The sequence below is a fragment of the Empidonax traillii genome, unplaced genomic scaffold (assembly GCF_003031625.1).
Source record: "Empidonax traillii isolate 1590-97213 ecotype Southwest subspecies unplaced genomic scaffold, ASM303162v1 scaffold1790:size96177, whole genome shotgun sequence".
Taxonomy (NCBI): Eukaryota; Metazoa; Chordata; class Aves; order Passeriformes; family Tyrannidae; genus Empidonax; species Empidonax traillii.
This window is the reverse complement of record NW_020956983.1, coordinates 66,610-88,905: the sequence shown is the minus strand read 5'-3', so window position 1 is coordinate 88,905 and position 22,296 is coordinate 66,610. Positions and strand designations below refer to the sequence as shown.

Genomic DNA, 22,296 nt, shown 5'->3' with positions numbered 1-22,296 from the left:
TCCGTGAGCAAAGTGTCACCACTCATGGAGGGGGTGAGCTCTGCTCAGGAGCAGGCACATGGCACTGGACTGAAGCTGATGGGGGGATATCTGTTGGTGCTGGGTGTGTTTTTGGGTGCTTGGGAGGGGTCGGGCTGTCTGGGTGATACCGGGACGCGTCGGGGTGATTTGTCCCGCGGCGCCACCGCCCTGCTCACGCCTGTGCCGTGCCCCCCCCCCTCCTCTCTCCCACAGGCTCCAAGGACCCCTGTGCAGAGGTGACCTGCAGTTTTGGCAGCACCTGTGTCCGCTCCACCGATGGCCAGTCGGCCAAGTGCGTGTGCCCGTCCTCCTGCAGCGGCATCCCCGAAAATCCCGTGTGCGGCAGCGACGGCCGCGACTACCGCAGCGAGTGTGACCTCAACAAGCACGCCTGTGACAAGCAGGAGAACGTCTTCAAGAAGTTTGATGGCCTCTGTGGTGAGTCCTCTGCCCCCTCCCTGGGGCCTTGAAATAGCTGGGGAGAGAAGGGTTTCTTTCCAAAATGTTTTTGCCCGCATTAGGAATATTGAGGGTAAAGCCGGTGGGAAACGGGAGGCGCTGGGGAAGAAAACGTGGCTGCGCTCCCACTCAGAAGGGTCAGTCTGGGCAGAAAAAGGTCAGTTTGGACAGAAAAAAATGTTGGTCTGGGCAGAAACGGGTCGGTTCAGGGAGAAAAAGATCAGTCTGTGTGTGACAGCTTCCGAAACTCAGAGCAAGCCAGTGCTTCCCCCGCAGCAATTGTTTCTGCTCGGGACCCACTGACCTAGAGAGCAATTCCAACATCTGTGCCACCTCCTTTCCCTCCTGCTGTTCCCCTGACCGCAGTCCCCCGGCTGTGCTTTTGGCAGGGAGCCTGCTGCTCACCAGCATCCCAGGCAGCTCCTGCTAATTAAGCATCCTGCCAGGCACAGATCCTGGAGCACAAACAGTCCCGAGCTCCGAGCGTGGATTCCTCTTCGGCTCGTGGTGGCTGTGGACACTGCTAATTAAAAGCAGCTGTATTCATTAAGGAAAACCATGAGATCAGCCAAGGCACGTGCCAGACCAGTGTTTGTCCCCAGGGGAGAGGAGTGTGGGAGTTGAGTTGGGTTCAGGCTGGAAACCTGGAAGAGCTTGAATTGTGCTTTCACTGCTCCAAGTGGGGCAAGACGGGTGCGAGTGGGAGGTGTGAAGGAGGTGGTGTCACGCTGGGTGCTCCAGGTTTCTGGGGCAGAAAAGAAGCTTTGGGCCTCTTTTGAGGACCTCGTGATCTTAGCTGGGCACGAGCAGAAGCTCAGGCAGCCTGGGTTGAGCAGCTGGGCTGTAAAATCTGAAAATCTGGGGGGAAAACAGTGCTATTTGGACTCTGTTGGGTGTCGCTGTAAGGCTTGAGGATGTGCTGGAGGTAGGGCAGAGTGGGGACAGGCAAACCACTTAATTTCCACGCTGAAATGGGCAAAGCAAAAGAATTCAGCTGTGGCCCTGTCCTGGGCCAGCCTTCTCCACGAGGATGTGGGGGCAGCCAAAAGGGAGGTCCCTCTTTGTTCTACTGTTTCCTCCCCTTGTCAGCCTGGATTTCAGACTGGGATTAAAGGGTGGGAACACCCCATGGTGCTCCTGCAATTGCAGACAGTGAATCAGCACTCTCCAGGTGCCTGCTTGGCAAGGAGGGGGGAAAATCCCAGGGTTACAGCAGGGATTAGCAGGGCAGGCAGCACCTGTTTTGCCCGTGTCTTTGGTGTGCTGAAGTGAGCTCAGCTCATCAGACAGGGGGATCCAGATAAACCTAGATTAGAGCCTAAACTTAAGATTAGAGCTCTAGGGGCTTGGCAGCATGTGGCCCTGGCTGCTTTCAGGGCTCTTGCAGCACTTTGGGATGGCAGGGAGGGGAGGGAGCGTGGAAGGAGCGGGGTGGGAGTACCAAGCACCCCGCGATGCCCAGCAAACACCTTTGGACTCCGGAGATTCACCTGGGTCAGGAGAGGAACAGAGAGGAGGGAGCGAAGGCAGCTCGGGCTGGGCAGAAAGGCAGGGCTCATCCCATCCCATCCCATCAGTGCTCCCTTTGGAAAGGGCACGTGCCCATGGCGTGTAAAAACCGAGTCCCGCGTGCGCAGAGCCCAGCGCGAAGGAGCAGACTGAGCGCCACGGGCGGAATGCCCGGAGCTCTTGGGGCCACCCTGGGAAGGAGCAGGGCCTGGGAAGCACCTCCCTGGGCGGGGGGAATGGCGGTGCCTGACTCCCTGCTCCGCGCCCAGACCCCTGCAAAGGCGTCCTCAACGACATGAACCGCGTCTGCCGGGTGAACCCCCGCACGCGGCGGGCGGAGCTGCTGCCGCGCCCCGAGAGCTGCCCGCCCAGGAGGGAGCCCGTGTGCGGGGACGACGGCGTCACCTACGACAACGAGTGCGTGATGGGGCGCTCGGGGGCCATCCGGGGCCTGGAGATCCAGAAGGTGCGTTCAGGGCAGTGCCAGCAGCAGGGTAAGTACCTCTCCACCCCCTCCCTGTGCCCCGCGGAGCACTAGCGTCCCCGACCTCCCTCGCGAATGTGTCCCCCCTTCCCCCGTCTCCCCGTGTCTCTGCGGGTGTGGGTGTGAGCTGTGCTGTTTCCTCCCCCCTCCCCACCCCAAGACAAGTGCAGGGACGAGTGCAAGTTCAACGGGGTGTGCCTGAACCGCCGCGGCTCCGCGCGCTGCTCCTGCGACCGCATCGCCTGCGACGGCGCCTTCCGGCCCGTCTGCGCCCGCGACAGCCGCACCTACGGCAACGACTGCGAGCGCCAGAAGGCAGAGTGCCACCAGAAGGCCGCCATCCCTGTCAAGCACAGCGGACCCTGTGGTAAGCACTGGTTGCCCTCAGGAATAGTGGTCCCCCCCCTACGCTCCCGGCATCCCCCCCTGGCCGTCCTGGTGTGCGGGGAGCGGTGCTGGAGAGCTGCAGGTAAGTGTGGGTGGTGAGCAAGCCACAGGGTCCTCCTCGGTCCTGTGTCCCAAGAAGCCCTCAGTATCCCTGTTCTTTGTCCCTTCCAGCAGTCCTTGTGTCGTGTTGCATGTGTGTTCCCACCGTGGTCTTGTCTCTGTCTGATGTGCTCGGTTAACACAGGGGAGAATCTTTTGGTTGTTCGTGATGTCCAGCTGGTTTCATCCACCACCGCACGGCTCCCTGCAGCCCATGCCATTCATTCCTCCTCCCAGGGTAGTGCCAGTCTCCAAGCTCCTTCCATGCTCTCCCCCTTCCATGCCTGCCTGCTTCTCTCAGCTCCAGGTACTCTCCATCAGGAACTCTTCCCAGCGTGCCTGCTCTCTGGAGATCTCACCATGTCTTCGTCTTGTCTCTAGGAGAAGCTTTTGACCTTTCCAATGGATCTTTTTTTTCAGGAGGATGGGATAGGATGGGGCTTTGGGTCCCTAGGATGTTGGGAATGTCCAGTTTTAAATTTGTCACACGGAAAACGAAAGATGTTAAAGCTCAGTTACTGGATTGATTTGTACGAGCTGGAAGGACTGTTCATTTCAGCTCCATTTGGTTTTTACTAGCTCTGGAACCGTGTCCCGTTATTTTAAGCTGATGTTTTTATAAGGTATCAGCTGTATTAAACCTCCTAAAGTACTTGGGAATTAGGCCCCATGTTGTGGATCTGTTTTGTTGGCTTTGCGCTCCTGCTGTAGGTTTTTAATTCTGCCAGACCCAGCTGCTTGAAAACTGTTTGTCAGGCTCCCAAAATCACGCTCAATACAATCACAGCTGTTATTTTGGATTGCCTGTTTCCCTGCGTTTCTGGTGGGTGAATGGTTGGGAGTCAGTTCCCCGAATTTTCCCTGCGGGGAGGGCTGGGATCCTGGAGCAGCAGGGCCAGAGGGGGTGGTTGTTTGCAGCCCTGGTGCCCTGGGCTCTCTACAAACCCTTCCCCGTGCCTCCTTTAGAGGCTGAGGCTTCCCAAATTTCTAGGATGAGCAGGGAACTGGTGCTGCTTGTGACCCTGCTGTCAGCCATGCATCATTCCCACCATGTTCCATGGAGGGAGGCCAGCAGACAGCAGGACACAGCCCTGATGCACCTGCCATTCCTCCCTCCTTCTCGCTCTATTTTAGCTTCCCACCAACTTCTCTTCCTCCAGGTGAGGACAGCAGATGTGCCCATCTGCTTTCAGGAGCCACATCCTTGTGGGATGGCAGCAAAAAAAAAGCTGATAACCTGAGGGGAATAATAAATCAAAACTGGGGCTCTGTCTGCCAAAGCCTGGGATTCCAAAGTCCGTGCGACAGCTCCAGGCAGTCCTGTAGCCAGCCCCCATGAGGTGTGGGCAGCTTTTTCACTCCCCATCAGCTTAGGAAAGCATCTTCTGTGAGCTCAGTGCTGCTGAGTTCATCCATGCCTTGGTGCTGTGAGAATGCAGGAGCTGGGAAAGGGAGGGAATGAAAGAGCCTGTTAGGATGGGCAGTGTTTTGATCTCCCACACATACCTGCCTAATAGACTCTGAGCTCTCTGCTGTCTCTTCCAGCAGCCAGGCAAAGGAGGCAAAGCCAAACAAAACAGTCCAAGCCTTGGTTTTAATCCTTCTCTGTTCTGGCACCGTGATGGTGCAGGTGAGAAAGGAGGGATGGGGTGAGGCCGATGTGGACAGGAGGTGGAGGGAAGGAAGGTGTCTGTAGTTGCATCTTTTTTTTTCCCCTCCCTCCCTCTCTCTGCTCTCCCCCTCCCCTCTTTCTCCCTCCTTCTTTCTCTCTCTTTCCTTTTTCGTCTGTGTCTTGTGTTTTACAGTGTTGCCTGTGTGGAGGAAGGAGTTGTGTCCTCGCATCACCCTCTGCTCCCTACCCGGACATCTCCGCTGGGAGGTCGGCTCTCCCCCCTTCTCCGTGGCCAGTGACAGTCCTGGCCTCTTCTCACTGCTCCCCACCTCTCTAGTTTTGCTTGAGAGCCCCTGGGATGGAGAGGTTGCCCTGCTTTTGCTCCCATCCCTCGCCCCAAACTCTTGCTGCTGGAATGGAAATGCCTTGCAGTGCAGTGGGGTCTTGTCCGATGCTTGACCCTTCGAGGCACATGAGAGTGGGAGCAGAGGTGGGTGCTGTGAGCCCCCCACTCCTTAGCAAGCCCCTCTTGGGCTGGTGCATCACTCTGGACTGCTCCTGGTTGATCTTACCTCTCCTTTTGCCCCCAACTAACCCCCCTTTCTTCCCCACCTCCTCCTTCCTTCCCGGAGTTTCTGCCTGCCTGGGACTGTGGTGCTTGTCCCTTTGCTGTCCATAGTGTGTGTCCTGCTTGCCTGTGCCAATCCCCTGGGCAGGGGCTCTGCAGGGACCACAGCTTTCCTCTCTGGTGTCCAGCAAAAGTACCACGTGCCTGTTTGGAAGCACTGAGGAGCTCTCTGTGCTCAGAAGTGGTTCTTCCCTGGGAGTATTTCCCTGTGGAGCTGGTGCTGGGACCTGCTGGGTGTCACAGGCAGGGGTTGATGGGGTGTGATGGGTTACAGAGCCTCTTCTCCAGGGACACCCTCAGCTGGGGCTGCAGGAGAGCTCAGTGCGCCCAGGGGCTTGGTTAGGTTTCTGCACAGAAGCATGGAATGGTTTGGGTTGGAAGGGATCTTAAATATCCTCCAGTCCCACTCCCTGCCGTGGGCAGGGGCACCTTCCACTATCCCAGGTTGCTCCAAGCCCCATCCAACCTGGTCTTGAACAATTCCAAGCAGGGCAGCAGGTGAGGGACCATGCTCTGGAGTCACCCAAGGTGCAGAAAGAGCGTTTTGCTTTCTCTGTGCCTGGGTTTCTCTGTCTGCAAGATGGAGAAGGGCCAGGAATCGAAGCAGGTGTTGATTATAGCACAGCTCAGTTGGTCCTCCTTGCATCCACCCACAGCAAACCTGGTGCCAAAACACCCAGTGACGTCTGGAGGTGCCCAGGGCTGCGTGTGAGATTTCACAGCCTGGGATTTGGGCTGTGAAGGAACTTCATGTGCTGCATCTCTGCAGGTTTTCCCTGCTTAAGAAGGGCAGGGAGTGCCAGGGCACCGTTCTCCATTGGGGCTGGCACCTCCCCGTGCTCTCGCTCGCTGCTCCTTTGCTTCCCAAGGCAGGAGCCTGAGTCTGGATTTCAAGTGAGGGAATATTTTTGCTTCATGCCTCGCATAACTGTGCCCATCAGAGGCACTTTCTCTGTGCAGACTTGTGTCTCTGTGCTTGGGGGGACACGATTACGGGTTTCAAAAAGGGAAGCAGAGGCTGACGTGAGCAGCGCCACAGGGCTGAGCTCTGCTGCTCCCGCTCCTTGGGAACTGCTCACACACTCCTCAGCTGCAGGGAAGTTGAGCACGCAGCTGAAAAGGCTGGGTTGGAGTAGTTGCCTTGTGCCTGAACTGCCCCCCCTCTCCCCTGTTCCTCTGCAGACCCTCAGCTCTAAGTTTTGGCTCGGTAGGTGCTTCCCAAAGAGCCAGATCCCCGATCCGGGCGTGCCTGTGCCCGTGCTGGGCCGTTCCTCCCTGGCTGACAGCATGCAGCCAGACTCCTGAGGGCTCAAGCCTTGCTCTTGCTCTGCAGACCGTGCCCCTGCCGTAGTCCTGGCAGGGGAGGTGCCCAGTGCCACTCCAGAGGCTCCGGAGGGACCTTTCCCACCACGCTCCGCTCTGTGCCTGCCTCGCTGCTGGGTGTTGGTGGGGCTGTGCTGTGTCTGTGCCTGTTGCCTCCATCTCCTCCTGGCTGCATTGTGTGTTCCCCACCTGTGTTTTGTCCTGTGTCCTTGTCAGTGTTAAGCACGGATCAAATCCGTGTCCTTTCCTTGCCCCAGGTCCTTGGGGCTTTTGTCTGGAGGCACGAGAAGGGTCGCTGGGCCATGCTGGGTCTGTCCCCCTGCCTTTTAGCTGCCTGGCTTGGCTCCTGGATGGTGGGGAGGATTCCTGGAGGGGCACTCCTGGTTGCAGCAAGCTGGCCAGGAACTGGGAGGGACCACAGGGCTTTCCCTGCCAGCATTTCCAGAGCTGTACCGAGGATTTGGACACGGCCTTTGCTCTTTGCTCTCAGTGCTGGCTGCTCACCTTCCCACCCCTGAGCATCCCCACGGGGAAGGTGCCACCTGCTTGGCTGTGGCTGGGCAGAGGGGATGCTGCTTCCCAGCCTGCAGCAGTGCCAGGGGGCTTTGCCCATCCCCAGGGAGCCCCAGGGCTCTGCTGGAGCCACCGGAGCCCTGGAGGACTGGGCTGGAGAGAGGACATTCCTCATCCTGCCCCAGGGCAGCTCCCTGGGCTCAGGAGGGAACAGGAGGGTATGGGTGGGTGTGGTGGAGCCAAATGCAGGTGTCCCCTCCAGCCAGGTCTCCCTGGGCTTAGGCTGAGCCGTTGAGGGGACAGGCACCCCGAGGACCTGGATTTCGGTGACGGGAGCCATCCCTGCGTGAGCTTTTTGGCCACTGGAGGTTCTGCTGATCCCACTGCTGAGGGGCAGAGTGTCCCTGGGATGGTGATGGGATGGAGGAGACGGGGCAGGAGCCCCGCTCATGGCATGCAGGGAGAAGACCTTGTGCCTGCTTCCCATCCCTAACCTGTGCCGAGCATGGGGATGACGCTGAGCCGGGCATGTCGGGGTGGCATGGAGGGGGCAGGGGCTGGGCTGGGGCCAGGGCCAGGAGCTCTGTGGCTCTGGGAGGGTGGGGGCAGGTGGGGTGCTGTGGCTGGGGCTGCTGGCATGCCTTGCTGTGCTCAGTGCCCGGGATGGGGGGAGCTGGAGGAGGAGACAGGGGAGCTCAGCTGACTGAGCCCACTGCCCCCTTTCCGTGTCCCCTCTGCAGACCTGGGCACGCCCAGCCCCTGCCTGAGCGTGGAGTGCACCTTTGGGGCCACCTGTGTGGTGAAGAACCAGGAGCCTGTGTGTGAGTGCCAGCAGGTGTGCCAGGGCCGCTACGACCCCGTGTGCGGCACCGACAACCGCACCTACGGCAACCCCTGCGAGCTGGACTCCATGGCCTGTGTCCTCAAGAGGGACATCAGGGTGAAGCACAAGGGGCCCTGTGGTAAGAGACGAGCTCAGGGGGCTTCCCTCTCCTCCTCTTCCTCTTCTTCCTCCTCCTTTCCTTGCTGGGAGTAGGCAGTGACTTCAGCACAGACGTGGCCCTGCCCACGGGGAGAGAGGGGTTTGGGGTCGTGTTTTTCCAGGTTCAGTAGGAAGGTGGTGGGAGAGAATCGTCCAGTGTCCAGCCTGAACGCTGCCTTCCTCCCCAAGGGCTGTGGGGCAGCGGGGAAAGCTTGGGATGAGGCAGTTGTGGGTTTGCCCCCCTGTGCACCCCAGCCCTGCAGTGTCCCCTTACCCAGCAGACCTAACCCTGGGTGCCCTGCTAAAAAGGTGGCTGGGTTGGAGGCATGGGATGAAGTCAAGAGGGTTCATCCTCTTCTCTAATAAGAACCCACCCTGTATATACAGCTCAGACCCTTACCCAGCACAGACTCATGGAATATCCCCATTTGGAAGGGAGCCACAAGGATCAGAATCCAATCCCTGGCCCTGCCCAGGGCACCCCAACAATCCCACCCTGTCCCTCAGAGTGTTGTCCAAACCCTCCTGGAGCTCTGGCAGCCTCAGGGCCGTGCCCACTGCCCTGGGGAGCCTGTTCCAGGCACTTCCATCTGCAGGATCACTCTCCGTGCCAGCTTTGTCAGTCAGGGAGTGTTTACAGATGGGCACAGCCCGGGCTAACTCTGTTCTCCTGGGACAGAATCTGTTCAGGTAGGGCTGGGCTCGTTGCAGTGCTATAAAAACAGTTTTGTGTCCCAGGAGCTGGCTGCCTTGAGCATCCTCTCCCCTGACCTGCAGAGCCCGTGCGTGGCCGCAGGATTTGTGCCGTAGATAGAAACCTCCTGGCCAACAGCACGAACCGAGCAGGGGGTTGGTGCATCTTCCCTCCCCCATGCGAAGGCAGCAGCTGCTGCGGGAAAGAAAAAGAAGGGAAAAACCACCTTGGAGCCAAATTCCCCCTGAAATGACTGGCAGGGAGGGGAGAAAAGAGGGGTGTTTGTCTGAAGGAGAAAATGAAGCCGTGAATTAGTAAATGCCCAGGAGTCAGGAGATGTGCTGGCTGGAGTCTGGGCCCTCCTGCGAGGAGTGAATGCTGCTTGAAGAGGGAGTTGTAGGGAAGATAAACATCTTCTCTGCCCCCAGCCTGTGTCCTGGGGGTCCCACCGGGGAGGTGGCACTGTGACAAGTGATGTTACACCTGCATCCAGCGCTGCTGGTGCCCTGAGAAACCAGGGGAAGGTGGTATCTGGCTCTTTCCCGCTGGAGCCTGGCTGTCTAGGGTGGGCTCTGCTCCTTCTCCCCGGGGATGATTTATTTATTGCTCCCCATAATTGCTCTCAGCCCCCCACTCTCCCACCTCTCAGCACCCAGCCATGGTGACATTTCAGTGCGTTACTCCTGGCCCTGATGGCTTTTACAAGTAGTTATTGCCTTTCTGCCTCCCAACCTTTTCCCTCCTCCCACATCCCTCCCCTCGCTCGTTTTCCCTTCCACTGTGCCCTGAGGCTGCTGGTCCCACAAAGCTGCTGAATCTGCAGGGGCTCCACCGGGGTGGGGGAGGGAGGTGGGAGAAGGGAGGTTTTATTTCTGCACTGGGCGGGTTTAGATCTGCATTAGTAGGTTTGGGTGGGAGATTGGGAAGGAATTCTCCGCTGTGAGGGTGGGGAGGCCCTGGCACGGGTTGCCCAGAGAAGCTGTGGCTGCCCCATCCCTGCGAGCGTCCAAGGCCAGGTTGGACGGGGCTTGGAGCAACCCTGGGCTAGTGGAAAGAACAAGATGGGCTTTAAGCTCCCTTCCGACCCGCACGACCCCACAGCTCCGATCAGCCAACACCACCCGCCCTCACGGTGCCGTTTTAACCTCCTGGCTTTGTCCTTGCCCCGCACAGAGCGCTGCGGGAAGTGCCAGTTCGGGGCCATCTGCGAGGCGGAGACGGGGCGCTGCGTGTGCCCCACGGAGTGCGTGCCCTCGTCCCAGCCCGTGTGCGGCACCGACGGCCGCACCTACGGCAGCGAGTGCGAGCTGCACGTCCGCGCCTGCACCCAGCAGACCAACATCCTGGTGGCTGCCCAGGGAGACTGCAGTGAGTCTGCCAAGGTCCCCCCTTCCCCGTCCCTCCTCTGGCTCCCACCCCAAGGCTCGTCACCCTTTGGCTTAGGAGGAGTTTTGTCTCGCAGATGGTTTAGTTTCCCCGTGGTCGGTGGGGTATCTATCTGACCTCCCCCTGTGTTACTTGGTGAGACAAGTAGAGAAATTGGATTAGTGTCCACCAGGCTAAGGAAAGAAATGGGGCTAAAAACGGTGTTAATGGCCACCACCAGAACTGAAAGCACCGAGGGTCTGTTTGATCACACACACAGCTTTCCATCCCCCCCCATCCCCTGGGGTTAATTCTTCTTTGTTGCTGTGTTTCCTCCCCACTCCCCAGCCCAGGGAAATGTCAGGGCTAATTTCTTAATGAATTAAAAGCCCTGGCTGGGTTCTTCATTAAGGCAAAAGCTGTTTGGGTAAAAGCAATGATTTGAGCCTCATAAAACCTGTCCAGCTGGGTCTGGTGTTCCAGGGATGAGCTGGTGCCTGGAGATCCTCCCTGAATTCGGGAGGGAATGCCTGAGTGTGGCAGATGACTCTCAGCGCTCCGTGGGCTGAAGTCAGAACACACCAGGAGAGTAAATGGCACTTCTTAGTGGTGTCAGAAAGACCCGTGGGGGTCAGGAATGCTCAGGGTGGGCACCTGGCCGTCGCAGAGCCTTTGTGCCGATTGAACAAAGCAACAACGTTAGCGGTCCCCAGCTGTGTGACGCTGCTCAGCCGGCCACGAGAGCCCCTGTGACGCCTGCCTGTGTTCCCCCCTGTGTCCCCAGAGTCGTGTGGCAGCACGGTGTGCTCCTTTGGCAGCAGGTGCGTGGGTGGGCAGTGCGTGTGCCCGCGCTGCGAGCGCCAGCCCCCCGCCCCAGTGTGCGGCACCGACGGGCTCACCTACGACAACCAGTGCGAGCTGCACGTGGCCTCCTGCCAGCAGAAGAAGACCATCGAGGTGGCCAGGACGGGGCCCTGTGAGGATGGTAGGTGTGAGGGGTGTGGAGGTGGCACACGCCGGGGAGAGGGGGAGGAGGGACGGAGGGTTCGCGCAGCGGCTCCGCCGTGCCCCGCTGTGTGTGGAGCTCGGGCACAGTGCCCTGTGAGACCTCAAAAATCCCCAACACAGCAGGTTCCTGTGTGCCAGCAACGCCTCCTGGTCACCCAGCACCCCGCCTGCCACCCCCCTTTCCCCTGTACTCAGCAGTGTGGGAGGTGACGGTGCCCAGTCGGGTGGGCAAGGAGTTGTCACTGCTTTGATTTCACACTTCAGTGGGTCTCGTCCAGGGAAACAGAGCCATTCCTGGGGCAGGGAGCGTGGCTGCTGCTTTGCTTCCCTCTGTTCCGGGGCTGCTCGAGGGCCTGGCCTGTGACCTGGTCCAGTGGGTGACATCCCGTGGCAGGGGGCTTGGAACAAGGTGATCCTTAAGGTCCGTTCCGACCCAAACCATTCCGTGGTTCTGTTGACTGAGTGCCAGGGAAGGCTGTGAGGTTTGCCTGTACCTTGCTTGGCCAGGCTAAAAACTGAGAACCTGCTGTTTTCCCACTTTGGGGAAGGCTGTGGGTTATTGCTGGCTGAATTCATGCAGGAGAGGCACCTAAACCTCCCTGCTCTGGTGAGCTGAGATTCCCTGGCTCGTTGCACGTGTAGTCGAGCTGGAAAGGACTTCGGTGTATGGCAGAGCTTAAGGAGAGAGGAAGACATAACATGGTGTTTGATCACAGCCCTCCTTGGGGAATTTCAGGTTGATGTCCCTCTGGGAGAAGAGCTTAAATAATTCTCTGTGTAATGCCAAATCCCAGCCTTTGATCACTCAATAAAAAGGGCCGGGTTTCCCTTCCCCCTTCTCCCCCCCGCCCTTCCCCTTTAAGAAGCCTTTGAAATCAGCAACATCTCTCTTGCTGCTGGAGCTCTGAGCATCTTACAGAGAGGCAGCCAGGCTGGGGACAGGCTTTATGTATTTAAAATATCTCCCTAACCAAACTTCTAAACCCAAACCCCATCCCTCGCTCTGCTCTGGTCTCGGTATCGGTAGCAGCGATCTCTCTGTGCACAGTGCGTTTGGGAGAGCAGGGAAAGGAGTGGGATCAAAGCCTGGAGTTAAATTGTCACTAAGGCCAGTGGCAGCCCTCCCTCCTGTGCGTGGCTGTCAGCTGGCTGAGCTGCAGGGAGCCACAGGAGCCTTGGCTTGGCTCCTGCAGGGATGCTGGGGGAGGAAAACCTCAGGTACCTGCAAAAGCAGGTCTGCAGTTTTCATTGTGTTGGCTCAGCACAGTCAATGGTGGGAGAATCTGCTTTGCCCAAGAGGGAGGGATCTTCCCTGACAGCCTGGCATAAGCATCCAGGTATATATGTGGGCCCAGGATTTTGGGGGCTGCTTGTGCTGAGGAGGGTAAATCTGCTCAGATGGGCGTAAATCTGCTCCCCCGTGCTGGGGCTGAGCCCCGAGTCACCAGGCTGCTCCTTCCTTGCAGAATGTGGCTCGGGGGGCTCTGGCTCTGGGGATGGCAGCGAGTGTGAGCAGGACCGGTGCCGGCAGTTCGGGGGCTGGTGGGACGAGGACGCCGAGGACGATCGCTGCGTGTGTGACTTCACCTGCCTGGCCGTGCCCCGCAGCCCGGTGAGCCCCCCTGCACCCTCCCCTCCCTCTTCTCCCCCTTGGGCACGTTTCCTGGGCCAGGAGAGGGCATTCCACGTGATAGGGAACCTGCCCTGAGCGACTGCCCCTCGCTGTCCTGTCAGGTGTGTGGCTCTGATGGTGTCACCTACGCCAACGAGTGCGAGCTGAAGAAGACGCGGTGCGAGAAGCGCCAGGATCTCTACGTCACTGGCCAAGGAGCCTGCCGTGGTGAGTCCCTCCCTGCCACCCCCACCAAAGCTGGGGGTGCCCAGCCTGGTGCCCTTTCCCTGTGGATCAGCAAGGAAGTGCTCCCTGTGTGTCCCTGTGTTGGTTTGCTGATCCCACTGCACCATTCCTGTTCCCGTGCCCTGTGCTCTCCCCGGCCGAGGGTCATGGCCTGTTCCCAGAATCTCCACGTGGTTTCGCAGGAATTGCTGCCTGCTGCTCCATCCCAGGAGCATCCTGCCTTGCCAGAAATAACCTGTACCCCTCTGCCTTCCTCTGCAGCCCTTGCCACAACCCCACCACCCCTCCTGGTCGTGCACTGCAGCCAGACCATCTACGGCTGCTGCCCAGACAACATGACCCTGGCGCTCGGAGTGGGAGCAGCAGGATGTCCAAGTGAGTGGATAATGTGTTGGAAAAGCCTTCTAAAAGCTTGGGAGTCCAACCCTTAACCCCAGGGGCCACATCCACATGTTTTTTAAACGCCTTCAGAGGTCCTGTCACTTGTTACCTGGGAGGAGGGCCTGACCCCCACCTTGCTACAACCTCCCAGCACGTGTGCTTCACCTTCTGCATCTACCACGGATGCTCCTGTCCTTCCAAAAGCCCTGAGACAACCTCCAGGCCTCAATCCCTTTGAAATGCAGGAAGGCAGGATGGTAGCTTAGAACTTGCCTGGTGCTGAGTTCCTGCTGGATGCCCCCAAAAGTGCCCCCGGGGCCAAGACTGTGCCATTTGGTGCCTTCAGCCCACTGCTGGACTCTCAGGGCTGTTCCCCAGCCTGAGTGACAGGAATATTTCACGCGTCTTTGAGCTGCAGGATGAGGTGGAACAGAGCCTGGAGGTTCACCTGGGGACCTTCCACAGGCCACCCCAGGACGGGTGACAAGTGGGTGACTGCACCATGCAGGAAGCTGAGCTGCCCAGCATTTCATTAATATTTATTAAATAATTATCAGGGCCAGAAAGGAGCATTTTGAAAGGCATTAGCAAACCCTTTAACAGCTGAGGCTGTGGCTGCCTGGCAGGGAGCACATCACCCCGTGGAGACATGGCTCGTGCTGTGCCTGTGCTGGGCTAATGCCTGTCTGATGAGGGGGGAGTCCTGTGTAATGTGCTGGATAATTTAAAAAGCAGCAGCACTGGATGTCCAGAGATGTCCTGGCAGGGGTAGGGGAGGTGCTGCAGGCTGAGGTGGGTCCTGGGCAGAGGACACAGTCAGGGTGATGCTGCAGAGGATACGAGCATTTTGCTTTTAGCGCCGCTCTGGTAGTGATGATCCTCTGTGTCCCTGTGCTGGCAGTAATCATTCACAGGGGGTAATTAGCACTTAACCAGCATCTTGAAGCCCCTGGGGCAGGTTTGTCCATGTATGTGCTCATGGCACCCTCCTTGCTGCTCCCCAGGTCCCCCTTTCTCCCCAGGTCTCTTTTCCCCTGCTCCCTGTGGGCAAGGAGAAGCGTCTCTCTGTCTATCTTTGGATCGCTCCCCTCCATCAAGTTCCTAATTAATGAATTAATAATAAACTTCTAATAGCTTCCTTCCCCTTTGATGGTGAATGAGAGAGGAGCTCTTGACGACAGCAGGTCGATCCCTTGGAGGTTCAGTTCCCCCTCGGAGTAGGGGCCACAGGAGGAGTGTTGGGAGCAGCTGGTGGAACCTCCCCCTGCCCAGCACAAGCCCACCCTGGCTGGAGTTTCTGTCCCCTCCTCCCCGGCTCAGCCCCTCTCTGAGGCTCTCTCTGCCCACAGGCACGTGCCAGTGCAACCCCTACGGCTCCTACGGGGGTTCCTGTGACCCGGGGACGGGGCAGTGCTCCTGCAAGCCGGGCGTGGGGGGGCTCAAGTGCGACCGCTGCGAGCCGGGCTTCTGGAACTTCCGCGGCATCGTCACCGACAGCAAGAGCGGCTGCACCCGTGAGTGGGGCAGGGATGGGACAGCACCTAGGGCAGGGATGAGGTGTCAGCACCCCTCATCCTGCTGCTCCCGTGGGCACAGCCCCATGGCCTGCTCGGGGCGGGGGGTGTCAGGATGTTGATGTTAAAACCACGAGCCCCAACGCTGGACCCCTTGTGAGGCACCTCCAGTGACTGTTGGTCCCACTGCAAGTCATCCAGCTGGTGTTTGTCCTGTTGCAAGCCCTCCACTGGCTGTTTGTCCCATTATAAATCACCTCCAGTGACTGTTGGTCCCATTGCAAGTCACCCCCAGCAGCTGTTTGTCCTATTGCAAGTCCTCCACTGGTTGTTGGTCCCATTGTACATCAGCCCCAATGGCTGTTGGTCCCATTCTAAGTCATCCAGTGGCTCTTTGTCCTGTTGCAAGTCGCCTCCAGTGACTGCTGATCCCCCTGGAAATCATCCAGTGGCTGTTTGTCCCACTGTAAGTCACCTCCAGCAGCTGTTGGTGACCTGCTCCATGCCAGAGGGAGCTGGGTGAGTCTGCAGCTGGCCCCACCAATCCCCCAGCACAACAGTGTGGTTTTGCCCTTCTCTCCCAGCCTGTAACTGCGACCCCGTGGGCTCAGTGCGGGATGACTGCGAGCAGATGACGGGGCTGTGCTCCTGCAAGACTGGCATCACTGGCATGAAGTGCAACCAGTGCCCCAACGGCAGCAAACTGGGCATGACTGGCTGCGAGAAAGGTGAGGCACTGCCTGGGGCACCCAGAAACGGGTCCCTGGGAGAGCTGAGAGCGGGAGGGGAGGGAGTTTTGCTTTCTGTGTGGTTGGTGTGTGCTCTGATCACCTCCTCTTCCTTCCCCACCAGACCCCTCAGCCCCAAAGTCCTGCGAGGAGATGAGCTGCGAGTTTGGGGCCTCGTGCGTGGAGGTCAACGGCTTTGCCCACTGCGAGTGCCCGTCCCCGCTGTGCTCAGAGGCCAACATGACCAAGGTTTGGGGGACAGGCAGCCTGGGGGGGGCTCAGGGACTGGTGGTGGTTCATTTGCAGTGTGGGGGTCTCGTGTCTCTTCCCCCCCCACAAGAAGCAGGAGAGCAGGTTTGGTCACTGCCGTGGTGCGTAGGGAAGGGTGAAGTGTAAGTTGTAGATGTCTCCCAGCAGAGCTGGATGCTCTGTCCCCCACCTGATTACTTGCTCTGCTTCTAGCCTCCCACAGCCCACCTCTGTGCAGACCATCACCTCTGCACTCCTGCAGAATTCTCCCAGCCTTCAGAGCCTGGTTCATTCTGCTTGGAGGAGGACAAGGCTGCAGCTCACGTGCCCCCTCTGCCTCAGAGTCCTCCCAGCATTTAGAGATGAGTTTCTTTTGCTTGGAGGAGGACAGAAGCACAGCTCACGTGTCCCCTCTGCCCCCCAGGTGTGTGGCTCTGACGGCGTCACCTACGGGGACCAGTGCCAGCTGAAGACCATCGCCTGCAGGCAGGGCCAGGTCATCACGGTGAAGCACTTGGGGCAGTGCCACGGTGAGTGCCCGCTGCTCTGGGGGCCTGAGGTGTGCACTGGGTTTGCAGCCCTGCTTCCCAGTGCCAGTGCCAGCCTTTCCCCCCTTCCTCACCCGCTCTGTTTGCCGCTCCTTCCAGAGTCCATCACCCACACGAGCCACCCGTCGCCTCCCACGCCGCTGCCCACGCTGCCCTTGGACAGGCTCGTCCTCCCCCCGCCCCTGCCCCTCACCACCCAGGCTCCGCAGCCCACCGAGGTGGCCACCAGCTCCCCGCTGCTGGAAGCCAAGCCCACGGAACAGGCTCACCCCACGACGAGGCGCGTCACGACGGCCAGGCCGGCCACGACGCCCTGGGCGACCCACGGCGGGTACAAGACCACCGTGCGGCCTCTCCCCACTGCCCCCGTGGTACTGGCCACCCCCCAGCCCGCCTACGGGGAGTCAGGCAGCGCTGAGGGCAGTGGGGACCAGGAGATGGGCGCCAGCGGGGACCAGGAATCCAGCGGGGCCGGCTCTGCCGGTGAGTGCGCGCGCCGGGGGCTGCGGGGGGTTCGACCAAACCCTGGGTTGTGTCGCCACGAAGGGGAGCTGTGGCCCAGCCCCGTTCTCTGGCGCAGAGGGGAGGTCTTACTGCTGCTGGTGAACGCTCCTCTTGGTGCCCCTGCAGGGGAAGAGGAGGAGGTGGAGGAAGGCCAGGTGACGTCCACCCCGGCCGTCGAGAGGGCCACGTGTTACAACACCCCGCTGGGATGCTGCTCCGACGGCAAGACTGCGGCTGCTGACGCCGAGGGCAGCAACTGCCCAGGTGAATTTGTCCCTGGGCTGAGCCCTGGGGTCCCTGTGGGGGGTCAGGAGTCAGACTGAGATGTGGGGTGCCACGGAGAGACGCCCAGCAGGGAGGGCAGCACGGCGCTGTGCTTGCCCAGCGGGCAGCAAGGACAGTCCTGTGCCCAGTCTGGGGGCTGGCGTGTCCCTTGAAGGGGTGTCCACGGGGATATGCTGAGCCACAGCAGCTGGCAGACACGGTGCCCACCTGCCACAGCCCCCAGCAGCCAGCCCTGGTGCTCAGGTGGGCACTGGTGGGGAGCAGAGCACTGCTGTTCTCTTCCCTCTTTCCTCCTTGACTGCCACAGCCTTAAAAATTCGACCAGTGCTTTGCCCAGGCTTCTGCCAAGCTCACCACTGGCACGAGGGTGGAGGAGGGAATTGCCTGGATTCCCTGTGTTAGTGGCTGTAAAGGGAGCTGGGGCCAGGACCAGTTTGGTGCTGGGGCAGTGGGGGAGAGCATCTGTACCCCCAGGGTCCCTGCTGGGCATCCTGGGGGCTCTGAGCTGCTCAACTCTCACAGCGGTTCCCAGGGGTGTGCTCTGCTCCCCTGACCCAGCTGGAATCTCTCTTCCCACTCACAATCCCTTCCCACGTGTTGAGGAAGCGCAGCCCCACCTCTGCTCTGTCAGAAAATGTCCATCCTCCTTACCCTGAAAAATTGGTGCTCTGGGGCCGTGTCCCAGATATTTCCTCACTGAGGTCTTTCCCAGTGTCCTTGTGGTTTCCAGCAGGACATCCCCATTTTCTCTGGGCACCACATTCCCCTTTCAACCCTCCAGCAGCTGCAGGGAAGCTCCCACATGGTTACCCACAGTGGGATCTCTCTACCCTCTGCATCCCACTGCCCCCCCCCGCAAGGGAACTGTCGTGGTTTCGCTTGGGTTTGGCAGGGCTGGCCTGGAAGGTTCTGTCCTTCCTTCTCCCAGCACAAGGTCTTCTCCTTGTTCAGAGCCCAGGTTCCTCCCTCCTGTGCCCTGTGCATGCCCGTGTCTGGCTCTTGGAACGTTGACTGTCCTGCTAACGTGTCTCTCTTGTCACTCAGCCGGTGCAGGGGGGCTGCTCTCCGGGCCGGAGCTCAGAGGAACCCGTATGGTAAAAGCTACCATCTCCAGCCTGGTCTTTGCCATCTGCTCCAGCACCCCGTGACACTAATCCTCCATGGCTCTCCCAGACCCATCCAGACTAACCCCAGCACTGGCACTACCCACACACTGCCATCCCCCTTCCCTAGGGACTCCGGTGCTCTCGGCCTCACGCCTTACCCCCCTACACCCACCCAAACTAAAGGGGTTTGTCTTGTGTTCCCTCCCTGCCACAGCTACTAAAGTCTTCCAAGGGGTCCTCATCCTGGAGGAGGTGGAAGGCCAGGAGCTGTTCTACACCCCGGAGATGGCTGACCCCAAGTCGGAGCTCTTCGGGGAGACGGCCCGGAGCATTGAGAGCGCGGTGAGTTCTGGGCTCCTGACGGGGGGCTGGGCAGGCATTTTCTGTCCTTGGCAGAAAGAGGGAGACCCTGCCACACCCTGGAGTCACTGAGTCCCAGAATCAAGGCTGGAAAAGCCCTCCAAGATCATCAAGTCCATCATTAAGCCAGCACTGCATTCACCACCAAACCGTGTCCCCAGGTGCCACATCCACGTGTGTTTTGAACACTTCCAGGGATGGTTACTCCACCCTGCCCTGGGCACCATGTTCCAGTGCTTGACAGCCCTCTTGGTGAAGAAATTTTTTCCTAATATCCCATCTAAAACCTCCTCTGATGCAACTTGAGGCTGTTTCCTTTCATCCTGTTACCTGGGGGAAGAGACCAACCCCCACCTGGCCACAACCTCCCTTTGTGCTGGGTCAGAAATCCTTCTTCAGCTTGGTGGGACCATCGAGATCAGAGGTTCTGCCTCAACCCCTTGGATTTCCCAAAGTGTCCTTATCTCCAGGAAAAGCCCTGAGGCAAAAATACATCCAGAAACCCTTCACCCTCTGGTTCAGCCACACAGCTTGGGAAGAAGCTGCCTGTGTAGATCCAGCTTCCCACCCCTAAGGAGAACCCCCTGCATTGCCAGCTGCAGGAGTAGGTGGATTTTGGGTGGCAGTGCGTACATTTGGGGGTGCTGAGGCGGTGCTGGAGCCTGCAGGGCGGCACAGCAAACTCAAACCACCTCTGCAAGGACATGAACATGTTTAGGGCTGGTTCCAAGCTGCACGCAGGAGCTGGCAAGCCCTCAGTGCAGTCACACCAGCAGATGTGTGGCCTGGCACATGGACCATATGGCTCCCTGCAGCTCTGCAGCACAATACCAGTGTTTCCCAGTACAGCCCAGGATGGGAATGTGCACACAAAAGCTCCATTCACCGGTTCATCCGTTAAGGGGCTGTGCTGGTTTCTGTTTTCCCAAGCTGGGAACATGAAACCACGGCACAAAAGGCATCTGTGGCTGGGCTGAGAGCTCGTGCTGCAGAGACCTGTTCCCTGTGTTGCAACCTGCCTGCAAATGCCCAGGGATGTGACGTGCTCCTTCACCCCTCTGCTCACTGTTCCAAATTTAAAGGGGGAGACTGTGCCATGGGACCATTAATCAGTTAATTACTGTCTTCTGTCTTTGCCTGGAAGCTCAGGGGAAGGAACTGAGGGACAGAGCAGCCTGGACAGACAGCTGGCAGGGGTGTTACAGCCCTGACTTGCTGTGAGCCTTGCACTGCCACTGTCTCCTTCAGGTGACTTCAGACAAATCCTGCAGTAGCCAAGAGCCAAGTTTTAAAAGGCAGGCAGGTACTTAAAGATGCAGAATAGGGCTTTATGGGATTTTTCCAAAGTGCCTAAGCAGGTTTACACAGCTTTAGAAGAGATCAGGAAGACTTAGATGCCACACAATAGAAAATCCCTGGATGAGCTGCAAGGTGTCTCTGCTCTGGCTCTGCTCCGCTCCTCCTCACAGGTACCACGGGGTGTCCCACATTATTTAGGGATCCTGTCCTTACCTTAAAGACTGGGGACCATCTGGAATTGTCACCCAGCACAGCAGAGCCCTGTCCTCTCCGTGTCTGTGGGGGTTGGATGCAAACCCCTGTGGGCTGAAACCAAGGAGACCGTCTGAGACTCAAGATCTTTCCCCGAAAGCATCCACTCCCCAACATCTCCCCATTAACCAGGTGGTTCTCTTTTCCCCTTTTGTTCCCACCGACCAGCTGGATGAGCTTTTCCGCAGCTCTGACGTCAAGAAGGACTTCAAGAGCATCCGTGTGCGGGACCTGGGGCAGAGCAGCGCTGTCCGTGTCTTCGTGGAGTCCCACTTTGACCCAGGTGGGGGCATTCCCTGTGGCACCCCCGCCCTCCTGGGGAGGCAGCAGGCATTCCCAGTGGGATTGAAGCTGCTGGCTGGGGCTCCTATCTTCACTCTCCCTCTTCTCCTTCCTCCTCCTGGCTGTGAGCAGCCACGTCCTACACGGCAGCCGATATCCAAGCGGCCCTGCTGAAGCAGATCAAAGCTTCCAAGAAGAGGACCATCCTGGTGAAGAAGCCCCAGCAGGAGCATGTCAAATTCATGGATTTCGGTGAGTCCCCTCTGTCTGTGGCCAGGCTTTCAGGTGGGCAGGGTGGCTCTTCTGGCCTTGCCAGGGCTTTTCATCTGTAGCAGTAACCCATCAGAAGCTGCCCCAGGCGGTGCCAGGGTGCAAGGGGTGGTACAGCATCATGGAATGTTCTGGAAGGGATCTCGAAGCTCATCTCATTCCACTCTCCCCCTGCCATGGTGGTCCCCCAACCCCAAGGCTTGTCCAACCTGGCCTTGAACACTCCCACAGCTTCTCTGGGCAACTTCTGCCAGGGCTCTGAGTAAAACCCCTGTGCCCAGACGTGTTTTTCACTCAGGAGAACCATAAGGGGGTAGAATCGCCCCACTTTTTCATGGCATGTGGCAGATGGAAAGGGAGCCTGTCCTGGTGCTCCTGAGGTGGTGGCCAGGCCTCGTCCATCCCGATAAAGCCAGGGCAGTGATTTTCCAGGGAAGTCAGGCACGTGGCACACCGGGAGCGTGGCTGCCCCCGCCCCAGAGTGGGCTGCGACGCCACCGACCTCCACCCGCCCTCTTTGCTCTTCCAGACTGGATCCCCAGGCTCTTCACCACCACCGTCACCACCACCACGGCCACCACCATGGCCCCGGCGACCGCCACCACCCGCAGGGCCACCACGGCCGCTGCCGTCACCACGGCCCGCGGCAGGGCCGGGAGCACCCGCAGGCCCAGCTCCACCCTCCCCCCGGCCGCCAGCACCCGCAGGAAGCCCACCCGCCAACCCCCCGCCACCAGGAGACCCCCCCGGCCCTGTGACTCCCACCCCTGCCTGCACGGGGGCACCTGCGAGGACGACGGCGAGGACTTCACCTGCAGCTGCCCCGCGGGCAAGGGAGGGGCTGTCTGCGAGAAAAGTGCGTGCCCCCGACCCACGGGGGTCCCAGGGAGGGGTGGGAAGGGGTCTTGGAGCTCGGCTCGTCCCGCCCCACCGTCCCAGGTCGCTCTCCAAGCCCTGCCCAGCCCAGCCCTGAGCTGGAGCATCTCATGTTGGGCGACTCCAGCACATGCATTGAGTGGGGATAGAGAGGTGGGGAGGGGGACAATCAAAAGCAGCCCCAGAGCTGGCACTGCCACTGCAGGGGCTGGTTTAATCAACTGTCATCTTAGCTCTGCCACAGCAGGTTGTACATGTGCTATTCACCGTGAAAGCCTGCGAGGTGCCAGGAGCAGTTTCCCCCCCTGGCTCCGCTCCCGATCCACCAGTGCCCCCAAGCACTGGGAAGACTGGGAGCTGCTGCTGTGTTAGCTCAGCTCGTGGCACTGCCCCTCACAGCTCCTGACTGCAAGTGTGGCACAGAACAGGCACCGACCATCCTCTCCATCCCGGGTGGAGATGCGTTCTGATAATCCAGCCTCTATTTCCCGGTGCTTGGAGCAGCTTAGCAAGCAGCTGGAGACTGGCAGCACGCTTACCCAGAGCTGCTGTTATTTACTGTGAGCCCCCACTGGCAGTTTGGGGTCATGCTGGGGACTCTGGGCGGCTGGGAGTGCTTATTCCTGAAAAGCTTTGTCCCTAAAGCCATAATCTGGAGCGCTCAAAGCTGTGGGTGTCCAGCCCTCTTCATTTTAATAGG

The 22,296-nt window shown here is 59.2% G+C and overlaps 1 protein-coding gene across 3 annotated transcripts in view; it reads left to right on the top strand.

Annotated features, from left to right (window-relative positions):
• The window catches only part of LOC114071021 (agrin), a 44,908-nt gene that overhangs the window by 4,279 nt on the left and 18,333 nt on the right, over positions 1-22,296 (top strand). For 2 of the 3 annotated variants that reach the window (XM_027908678.1, XM_027908677.1), the window contains exons 3-21: positions 235-459; positions 2,259-2,483; positions 2,634-2,840; positions 7,776-7,997; positions 9,885-10,079; positions 10,861-11,061; positions 12,551-12,696; positions 12,819-12,924; positions 13,204-13,317; positions 14,673-14,837; positions 15,422-15,565; positions 15,690-15,814; positions 16,239-16,344; positions 16,462-16,845; positions 16,993-17,130; positions 18,472-18,599; positions 20,337-20,451; positions 20,583-20,702; positions 21,250-21,576. In XM_027908678.1, coding sequence (XP_027764479.1) covers positions 235-459; positions 2,259-2,483; positions 2,634-2,840; positions 7,776-7,997; positions 9,885-10,079; positions 10,861-11,061; positions 12,551-12,696; positions 12,819-12,924; positions 13,204-13,317; positions 14,673-14,837; positions 15,422-15,565; positions 15,690-15,814; positions 16,239-16,344; positions 16,462-16,845; positions 16,993-17,130; positions 18,472-18,599; positions 20,337-20,451; positions 20,583-20,702; positions 21,250-21,576 — 3,393 coding nt within the window. Of the gene's footprint in view, positions 1-234; positions 460-2,258; positions 2,484-2,633; positions 2,841-4,855; positions 5,062-7,775; positions 7,998-9,884; positions 10,080-10,860; positions 11,062-12,550; positions 12,697-12,818; positions 12,925-13,203; positions 13,318-14,672; positions 14,838-15,421; positions 15,566-15,689; positions 15,815-16,238; positions 16,345-16,461; positions 16,846-16,992; positions 17,131-18,471; positions 18,600-20,336; positions 20,452-20,582; positions 20,703-21,249; positions 21,577-22,296 lie in introns of those variants that run through there. The other variant, XM_027908679.1, reaches the window with a different exon arrangement.